We start from the raw sequence: 11,122 nt of genomic DNA on the forward strand, positions 1-11,122 counted from the left end.
AGTAACACACACACACCCATGCACTCACACACACAGTAACACGCACACACCCATGCACTCACACACAGTAACACGCACACACCCATGCACTCACACACAGTAACACGCACACACCCATGCACTCACACACAGTAACACGCACACACCCATGCACTCACACACAGTAACACGCACACACCCATGCACTCACACACAGTAACACGCACACACCCATGCACTCACACACAGTAACACACACACACCCATGCCCTCACACACACAGTAACACGCACACACCCATGCACTCACACACAGTAACACACACACACACATGCACTCACACACAGTAACACACACACACCCATGCACTCACACACAGTAACACACACACACCCATGCACTCACACACAGTAACACACACACACCCATGCACTCACACACAGTAACACGCACACACCCATGCACTCACACACAGTAACACGCACACACCCATGCACTCACACACAGTAACACACACACACCCATGCACTCACACACAGTAACACGCACACACCCATGCACTCACACACAGTAACACGCACACACCCATGCACTCACACACAGTAACACACACACACAACAACAGCAACAACCGCCATTCGCCACTAAGTGGCGGTGACGTCACCACGACGCTTGTGCCAGGCTATGTGCACCTTGAGGCCACGTGAAGTGTCAAACGCCCGCTGGCAGGAGGTCACGGGGCAGACCCAGGTGCCACGGGTCGACTGACTGAGATGACTGAGATGACTGGCTGATGCACCACCTGTGCCCCCTGCTGTGCCAACTTGCTGTGCTTTAGCCACCCGGCGCTCCGCTCGTTGTTGCGAGCGTCGCTCCTCCGCCCTCCGTTGTTGTTGGAGGGCGACTGCCTCCAACTGCCCAGTAGCATCTTTCACGAGCCTCCTCCACAGAGGCTGATCTTGACACCGCTGGTACCAGTCATCGGCAAGTCCACTCAGCTCCACATCCTCCTGTACCACATCACTCCATCTCTTCTCTAGCCTGTGCCGCGTCCGTTTAGCCCCCTCGATCCGGTCGAACAAAAGCTGTTTGGGCATGCGGTGATTGGGCATGCGGGCTACATGGCCTAGCCAACGCAGCCATGCCTGCCGGAGGATCTCACCGATGGGACTTTGTCCAGATCTTTCCAGGAATGGTGAGCTCCTCTCAGCTAGCTGAGACCATGCCACTTAGGGTATAAATGCGGTCCTGGGTGTACACCCACCATCGGAGTGGAATAATGGCAGGCGCATCTTACAGATGACAAGTCGATGGTCAGTGGGCAGATCAGCTCCACGGTAGGTCCTGGTGTCAAGGACATGGGCCCGCATCCGCTGTTCCGTCACTATGTAGTCCAGAAGATGTTCTAGCTTGGACCCGGCATGCATCCATGATGTGTGGATGCGCCGATGCCGGAACAGCGTGTTGGTAATTATAAGCCCATGGGCTGCACAAAAATCGAGCAGCCTCCTGCCGTTGTTATTGAGCTAATCTGGCCCATGCCTTCCAATTACTCCAGACCAGGTGCCAGCATCATGACCAACTCGGGCATTGAAGTCACCCAACAAGATGACTCTTTCCCGAGGGGCCACTTGAGCTAGCACCTGTGACAGGAGGCCATAGAAAACATCTGACTCATCGGCCTTGCCTGCATCCCTCCACGGATGTTCGTCTTTGGTGGGGGCATAAGTAACCACGACCACCACTCCTCGCCTCTGGTTGATGGGAAGGCGAGCCCAAAGTAGCCTGGGGCTTACAGCTTCCCACACCTCACCGCCACGCTCCCACGCCCCCGTCATTGTTCAGAAGAAGAGCCACACCCTGTTGTTTGGCAGTCTCCTGCCCCGAGTAAAGGACTATCCACCCCTCATGGTGGCAGGAGCCAGAGCCGGTCCACCGGACCTCCTGAATGCCACAGAGATCCAGGCCGTATCGGTCCAGCTCCCGACAGAGGAGTGGCAGCCTCTCCTCCGCAGTGAGCGTTCGAACATTCCACGTGGCCATCCTTAGTGGTTTTTTGTTGTTTCTGGAGGAGCCCCGAGGGTGAAGATTCAGTCTCATGGCTCCGCCTAATGGGGTTTGGCCAGGAGGCGTCATAGACGCCTGTCCCCCCGGGGCCTACGGCACAAGCTTATTAATTTCATTTTTCAGACGTGGTTTAGTGGTAATTAATTGAAGGTGGAGGGGTTACCAGCCCCTCACACCCGTCCAGAGCCACCCATGCACACACACACACAGTAACACGCACACACAGTCACAAGCAGTCAGTCACACAGGAACACACACACCCATGCACACACAGTAACACACACACACAGTAACACACACACACACATAGTAACACGCACACACAGTAACACACACACACAGTAACACGCACACACAGTAACACACACACCCATGCGCACACACACACACAGTAACACGCGCACACAGTCACAAGCAGTCAGTCACACAGTAACACATACACCCATGAACACACACACATACAGTCACACGCACACACACATACACAGTAACACGCACACACACATCCATGCACACACACACACACAGTAACACACACACACAGTAACACGCACACACACACAGTAACACACACACACAGTAACACGCACACACACACAGTAACACACACACACAGTAACACGCACACACACACAGTAACACACACAGTGTCACAAGCAGTCACACAGCGGCAGGAGGCGCCGCCGCTGCCGCCGGCTCACCTGGTGAATCGCACTCCGCACGTGCCGCAGATGTACGGCTTCTCGCCCGTGTGCGTGCGCATGTGCCGGGGCAGCTTGCCGGCGCCCTGGATCACCTTGTGGCACACGGGGCACTCCTGGCTCGCCTTGGGCCTGTAGCCGCGGCCGTCCACCTCGCCGAGCACCACGGCGGCCGACAGGCCGGAGAGCGCCGACGAGGAGTAGAGCAGGCCGAGGCAGGCGCCCAGGTCGAACTCCTCGCCCGGCTCGCTCTTCACCATCGCCAGCAGCTGCTCGCGCGCCAGCTGCTGCTGCTGCTGCTGGTGCTGCGGTGGCGGCGAAGACGGCGGCGACGACGGCGGCGAGGACGGCGGCGAAGACGACGACGACGACGAGGACGACGGGTGGGCAGGAGGCAGCGGGGACGAGCGCGGTGACCCGGGTCGCCCTCGGCCACCGCTGCCGGCGCCGCCGTCGAGCCGGCTCCGCTTGCGCCCGCCGCGAGCCCCTCGGCGTCGCCAGTTGCGTTTGAAGCCGAGGTCGTAGGGCGCGGCGGGGTCGTAGGGTGCGGCGGGGTCGTAGGGCGCGGGGCCGAACGACTCCGGGTTGAAGGTCGTGGGGTCAAACCGCCCCCCGGGGGCGTGCGTGGGAGCGGAGGCCCCTGCCTGCTCCCTCTCGCTTCCCGGTTCAACCTTGACGGCGCGCGGCGCCGGCGGCGACGGCGGCAGCGGCGACGGTGACGACGAGGATGGGGGCAGCGGCGGCGAGGGTGCGGCGCGGGGCGGCGAGGTCATCGGCGGTGGCGACGCCATCGGCCTCGCGATCGTGTTGTCCGCATCGTCCGCGGTGAGGTCCGTGGGGTCGTCAGGGGCCGCTGGGCCGCCCCCGTCCCGGTGCCGCAGGTGGAAGGGGGGCCCCCAGGGCCCCGCGCGTTTCCTGCGGGAACCGGTCGCCGGGCACGGAGCCGCTGCTGGGCCACACGGAGACAGAGATCCCCCGTGAGTACGGCACAGGACGTGCAACCGAGATACCCTGCCGCCCCCTCTACCCGTGCACGACAGCGGCGGCGGCGGTGGCGGGGGGGGATGGTGGCAGTGTTGGTGGTGGCAGTTTTGGTGGTGGCGGTGTTGGTGGTGGCGGTGTTGGTGGTGGCAGTGTTGGTGGTGGCAGTTTTGGTGGTGGCGGTGTTGGTGGTGGCGGTGTTGGTGGTGGCAGTGTTGGTGGTGGCAGTTTTGGTGGTGGCGGTGTTGGTGGTGGCGGTGTTGGTGGTGGCAGTGTTGGTGGTGGCAGTTTTGGTGGTGGCGGTGTTGGTGGTGGCGGTGTTGGTGGTGGCGGTGGTGGCAATGTTGGTGGTGGCAGTGTTGGTGGTGGCAGTGTTGGTGGTGGCAGTGTTGGTGGTGGCAGTGTTGGTGGTGGCAGTGTTGGTGGTGGCGATAGTGGCGGCGGTGGCGGTGTGACCTCTCACCTCTCAGCCGAGGCGGCTCGGCCGCCCCCCACCCCTCCGTGCCCGTCCACCCAACAAGCGGCCGCTCCCCCACATCCTCCTCCTCCTCCGCATCCTCTTCCACACCACCACCACCACCACAGTCATCGCCGCCGTCACCGCCGCCACCGTCGCCGCCGCCGCCATCGTCGCCGCTGCTGCTGCCGGCGGCGGCCGCCATGATGTCCCGGCACACGGCGATGACGCACGGGATGTCGAGGAGGCGCGCGGCGCTGAGCACGTCGGGCAGCGTGCCGCTCGTCACCGTGAGCGTCGCCGTGTACGCAAAGTCCAGCAACGCCGCCATGGCGCCGGCCGACACGAAGTCGACGCGGTACGCCACCGCCGCGGTCGGCGCCGGGCTACCGCCGCTCCCGCCGCCGCCGCCGCTGCCGCCGCCTGCCGGCGGGGTCGCCGGGGTCGCCGGGGTCGAGGGGCGCTCGCTCGCCAGTGCCGGCTCCTCGCCGGACGTGAAGAGCTCGCGGAAGTAGCGGCTGCAGGCGGCGAGGACGGCGCGGTGGGTGCGGAACTCGCGGCCGCGGACCTGCGCCAACGCACGCGTCGCACCGTCGCCGCGGTTACACACGCGTACAGACGCACGCGACACCATGCCAACACGCGCGTTAACACACACACACACACACAGACCACGCCAACGCACACACACACCACGCCAACGCACACACACAGACCACGCCAACGCACACCACGCCAACGCACAGATCACGCCAACGCACACACACACCACGCTAAAACACACACACCACCCCAACACACTGCACGCCAACACACACACTTCAAGCCAACATACACACACCGCGACAACACACACCACGACAACACACACCACGACAACACACTACACTTAGAGCATCACAATCGGCCATGGTCAATCCGCCGCTGGATGAAGGACTCCCCAAGCCGCTGCCACCTCTCACGATCACGTGACCCACCCAGCACTTAAAACTCTAAAACTCTAAACTATGATAATTGTTTTTTTACCCTTCTATCTGGCAACCTAGGAGTCATGTTTGCATAGACCACAATACCTGCAGCCATAATGCAAACAAAAAACATAACTCTAATAATATATGCACTTTGGACCAATCAACTTCAAGGACAGTGCATATATTATCAGAGTTATGTTTTTTATTATCTTATTTTTTACTGGCAAATGAGCTTCCAATGGTGTAAACTCTAAACTAGTTTTCATGTGACCAGGCAATGCTCACGGAGCTCAACAGCTCTTTTTCAGAAGCGACCTGGCCACAAATGATAGCTCAACGAAGCGTCTTGTCATCGTGCGGAAATTCATAGCAGCCAAATCATGGAAATTATCCAAACGTGCGATGTTTCTCAATGTGGAGGTTGAGATAACGGAGGACCCGGAGAAATGTCCAGGCGACCACGGGGAGAGAAACACGCAGCAGCAGCAGGCGCCAAGGGTCAGGATCGAACCTACGACCCTCCTGTATACCAGGCGAGGTGGTTAACATCTCCTGGCCGCTTGCTCTACACACGAGCCGATTCCATCTCCCCCCGGTGGACATCTTGGACGCGGCCTCGTTGTTGGCTATCGGTCATCATCGTCCCTTCTGGCTGTTAGCGAGTAGCAGCACCTACGAAGGCCGGCACGGCACACGATGGGGTGGGTGGCCAGCACCACGTCCGGCCGCCTTTGTCTCCCCAGTGGCGACGTTTACTACACACCGCACCGGGTACTCATATGAGGCCGACTCGCCGTAGGAGAGGCCCATGTTGGGTTCAGATAATCGTCACCGGCGGGTCGCCAAGTTCGTAGCGCAGCGTGGCGCTGACCGCTAGCCTGCGCTGTCACCAGTCGCACGCACCTACTGCACGTGGCAGCCCGGTCTCTCTAGCTCCGGATCGCTGATCTTCACACCTCCTCGACAGATGGCACATGAGCTGCCCACCCACCCCACCCACCCACGAGAAGGGTGGCCACTTCCTCCGGCCTTCGAGGCTCCGCAAACTCCGGAAGACCAACCCCTCCCTTGCCCAGCCCTGCATGGTTTCAGGCTCCGTTTCGCTTTTCACACTTCCTCAGCAGACGGGACGCTCCGCCAGCCCACTCGCAGGACGATGCCAACTTGCTCTGCTATTTGAGGCGCGCCGGGCCCAGCAGTGTCAACTCCACCTTGCCCGGTAGCCGAGGGGTTTCCAAACTCCTTCCTAAAAACCTCGGCAAATCTGCAGAGCTGATCCTAAGGCCAGAGATCGGATCGCCACTCCTCCCGCTCAAGGATAGTCAGTCTAGGGGTGGCGACGCTGCGAATTCTAAGTTCTTGGTATTATTAAAGAGCATCTCGCGATCGCATCGCCACTGAGACGATCGCCATGCCGCACGGCTCTCTCCGCCTTTCAGCTTGCCGCAACAAACACCACCTCGCGTCAGCCAGGGCCTCTGGCTGCATGAGCCACAACACCCAAGCCTCGGCCAGATTTCCTTCCGACATTGGGAGCGAAAGGGAAACGTGTCAAGCCAAAGCTGCAAACCACGATGGCATTTCCGCACTCGCAACTTTCGGCAGCTGTCACCTGAGACCAGGAACATTGTGGATTTGACTGTGGCCCAAGGTGGCTTGGAAGCATGACCGGCGCATCTTACGGATGGACAGGCCAACGGTCAGTGAGCACATCAGCTACATGGTCGGTCATGGTGTCAAGGACATAGGCCCGCATTGCGCTGTTCCGTCACTAAAAATCCAGCACATTTTCTTGCTTGGACCCAACATGCGTCCATGCTTTTGTGTGGATGCTCAGATGCCGGAACGGCGTGCGTTGGCGATTACAAGCCTGCACAGATGTTGAGCAGCCTCCTACCGTTGCTGTTAGTGAGCTTCACCCGGCCAATGCCTTCCAATGAGTCTGGCCCAGATGCCCGCGTCAAGAGCCGCTCAGGCATTCAAGTCGCCCAAGAGGGTGAGTTTATCCCGAGGGAGCCACTTTAGCCAGCACTTGGGACGAAGAGGTCAGAGAAGGCGTCTGACTCATCAGCCTTGCCGGCCTGGTATCCCTCCACTCATGTTCATCTTCGGTGGGGGTGTAGGTCGCCACCATCACACCACCACCATCATCATCATCATTCCTCACCTATTAATAAGGAGGTGAGCTCACAACAGCCTGCAACTCATGGCCTCCCACACCTCGCGCTCCCACGCCCCTTCATTCTTTTGTTTAGAATAAGAGCCACTCCCTGCTGCTTGACATTATCCTGCGCCGACTCGAGGACTATCCACCCCTCATACATAATGAGAGGAGCCAGAACCAGTCCATACACTGACAAAGTTGCCCGGGGTAGCCTTCAACAGGCTTTTTGAGCAAGTACTGTCGGCGAGCACCTATGAAGGCCGGCGCGTCACACCTATGAAGGCCGGCGTGTCACACCTATGAAGGCCGGCGTGTCACACCTATGAAGGCCGGCGCGTCACACCTATGAAGGCCGGCGTGTCACACCTATGAAGGCCGGCGTGTCACACCTATGAAGGCCGGCGCGTCACACCTATGAAGGCCGGCGTGTCACACCTATGAAGGCCGGCGTGTCACACCTATGAAGGCCGGCATGCCCATAACCAAGCCCGGCCGACATCGTCTTCCCAGCGCTGACGTTCGACTTCACAACGCACCAGCTAGAACGAATCGAAGGCCGAGTCGGCGGTGTCGTGGCGAGCGCCGCACTGCGCTACGAACCCGGCGACCCGAGTTCCACTCCCGCTCGCGACCAACGGCAGTGGCAGTGGATATCTGACCCCGAGGTCGACTTATCCAAAAACCTGATGCACACACATGCACGCTTACACTCGACAGACAGACACGCACCGACGCATGCAGGCACACGTGTCCACACGTGGCGGTGGGCGGTGACAAGTGGTGGTGGTGAGGAGTGGCGGTGGCGAGCGGTGGTGGTGAGCAGTGGTGGTGAGGAGTGGCGGTGGCGAGCGGTGGTGGAGCGAGGCGGCGGTGGTGGTGGCGAGGGGTGGTGGTGGTGGCGAGGGGTGGTGGTGGTGGCGAGGGGTGGTGGTGGTGGCGAGGGGTGGTGGTGGTGGCGAGGGGTGGTGGTGGTGGCGAGCGGTGGTGGCGAGCGGTGGTGGCGAGCGGTGGTGGCGAGCGGTGGTGGCGAGCGGTGGTGGCGAGCGGTGGTGGCGAGCGGTGGAGGCGAGGGGTGGTGGTGGTGGCGAGGGGTGGTGGTGGTGGCGAGGGGTGGTGGTGGTGGCGAGCGGTGGTGGCGAGCGGTGGTGGCGAGCGGTGGTGGCGAGCGGTGGAGGCGAGGGGTGGTGGTGGTGGCGAGGGGTGGTGGTGGTGGCGAGGGGTGGTGGCGAGCGGTGGTGGCGAGCGGTGGTGGCGAGCGGTGGAGGCGAGGGGTGGTGGTGGTGGCGAGGGGTGGTGGTGGTGGCGAGGGGTGGTGGTGGTGGCGAGCGGTGGTGGCGAGCGGTGGTGGCGAGCGGTGGTGGCGAGCGGTGGTGGCGAGGGGTGGTGGTGGTGGCGAGCGGTGGTGGCGAGCGGTGGTGGCGAGCGGTGGAGGCGAGCGGCGGTGGCGGTGGCGGTGGTGGCGGTGGTGAGCGGTGGTGGCGGTGGTGGCAGTGGTGGTGGTGGTGGCGGTGGCGAGCGGTGGCGGCGAGCGGTGGTGGTGGTGGTGGTGGCGAGCGGTGGAGGCGAGCGGCGGTGGCGGTGGCGGTGGTGGCGGTGGTGAGCGGTGGTGGCGGTGGTGGCAGTGGTGGTGGTGGTGGCGGTGGCGAGCGGTGGAGGCGAGCGGCGGTGGCGGTGGCGGTGGTGGCGGTGGTGAGCGGTGGTGGCGGTGGTGGCAGTGGTGGTGGTGGTGGTGGTGGCGAGCGGTGGAGGCGAGCGGCGGTGGCGGTGGCGGTGGTGGCGGTGGTGAGCGGTGGTGGCGGTGGTGGCAGTGGTGGTGGTGGTGGCGGTGGCGAGCGGTGGTGGAGCGAGGCGGTGGTGGCGGTGGTGGTGGTGGTGGTCACCTGCAGCAGGAGGTCACAGAGCTGCCCGCCGCGCCGCAGCTCGTTGAGGCTGCTCAGGATGTCGGCGCTGTGCTCGGGGAACGGGATCCCGATGAGCCCCTCCTCGCCGCCCCCCATCGTCACTCGCGGCCCCGCACTTGGGGGGGGGGGGGGTACAGAGGGGGGGGGGGTTAGGGGTCAAACACAGCTGCGAGTACACTCAGTGGCAGTCACACACACACGCTGCTGCTGCTGGTGGTGGTGGTTTAGCTGGTGGTGGTGCTGGTGGTAGCTAGTGGTGGTGGTGGTAGCTGGTGGCGGTGACTCAGGGTGCGGAGGCGTTCGTGGAGTAGCGTGCGTGACACTCGCGCTCGCGTGCGCGCGCACACACACACACGCGCGCACACACACGCGCGCACACACACGCGCACACACACGCGCACGCACACGCGCGCACACACACGCTCACACACGCTCACTCACTCACTCGCCCTCCTCACTCACGCATTCAAAGGCAAAGGTGCCCCTCACTCACGCACTCGCTCGCTCGCACGCGGCCGCTCTCCCCGCACCAGGCAAACACGGCCGATGTTGCCGCCTCCTCCTCCTGCAGAAACTTGAGAGATTTTAGCCGGAAGCATTCGGCTGCTATTTTCACACCCACGGCTCCCCACACCCTCTCCCTGCCACCCTCCCTCCCTCCCAGCCCCGCCACATGCCGCACTCTCTCCCAGCCACACTCACTCCCACACTCCCACCCACCCACACTCCCACCCACCCACACTGCCTCCCACACTCCCACCCACCCACACTCCCACCCACCCACACTCCCACCCACCCACACTGCCTCCCACACTCCCACCCACCCACACTCCCACCCACCCACACTGCCTCCCACACTCCCACCCACCCACACTCCCACCCACCCACACTCCCACCCACCCACACACACTCTCTCCCACCCACACTCCCTCCCACCCACCCACCCACTCCCACCCACCCACACTCCCACCCACACACACACCTCCCCACCCACACTCTCCCACCCACACTCCCACCCACCCACACTCCCTCCCACCCACACTCTCCCACACCCACCCACCACCCACACTCTCTCCCACACTCCCTCCCACCCACACTCCCACCCACCCACACTCCACCCACACACACTGCCTCCCACACTCCCACCCACCCACACTCCCTCCCACCCACACTCCCACCCACACTGCCTCCCACCCACACTCCCACCCACCCACACTGCCTCCCACACTGCCTCCCACACTCCCACCCACCCACCCACACTCCCACCCACCCACACTCCCTCCCACCCACCCACACTCCCTCCCACCCACCCACACTCCCTCCCACCCACACTCCCTCCCACCCACACTCCCTCCCACCCACACTCTCTCCCACCCACCCACACTCCCTCCCTCCTACCCACACACCCACCCACCCACACTCCCTCCCACCCACACTCCCACCCACCCACCCACACACACTCTCTCCTACCCACACTCCCACCCACCCACCCACACTCCCTCCCACCCACACTCCCACCCACCCACCCACCCACACTCCCTCCCACCCACACTCCCTCCCACCCACCCCACACTCCCATCCACCCACACTCCCTCCCACCCACACTCCCACCCACCCACCCACACTCCCTCCCACCCACCCACACTCCCACCCACCCACCCACCCACACTCCCTCCCTCCCACCCACACTCCCACCCCCACCCACCCACCCCACACTCCCTCCCACCCACACTCCCTCCCCACCCACACTCCTACCCACCCACCCCACACTCCCCTCCCACCCACACTCTCTCCCTCCCACCCACCCTCCCACCCACACTCCCACCCACCCACCCACACTCCCACCCACCCACACTCCCTCCCACCCACACTCCCCTCCCACCCACACTCCCACCCACCCA

At 62.7% G+C, this 11,122-nt stretch overlaps 1 protein-coding gene across 1 annotated transcript in view; it reads right to left on the bottom strand.

The window, feature by feature from the left end:
• LOC144950727 (uncharacterized) overlaps window positions 1-11,122 on the bottom strand; it is a 90,038-nt gene that overhangs the window by 59,705 nt on the left and 19,211 nt on the right. The window contains exons 2-4 of the mRNA XM_078880800.1: window positions 9,201-9,336; window positions 4,192-4,753; window positions 2,748-3,696 (exon numbers count right to left, since the gene is read on the bottom strand). Coding sequence (XP_078736926.1) covers window positions 2,748-3,696; window positions 4,192-4,753; window positions 9,201-9,336 — 1,647 coding nt within the window. The remainder of the gene's footprint in view (window positions 1-2,747; window positions 3,697-4,191; window positions 4,754-9,200; window positions 9,337-11,122) is intronic.

The sequence above is a fragment of the Lampetra fluviatilis genome, chromosome 59 (genome assembly GCF_964198595.1).
Source record: "Lampetra fluviatilis chromosome 59, kcLamFluv1.1, whole genome shotgun sequence".
In the NCBI taxonomy this organism is placed as follows: domain Eukaryota; kingdom Metazoa; phylum Chordata; class Hyperoartia; order Petromyzontiformes; family Petromyzontidae; genus Lampetra; species Lampetra fluviatilis.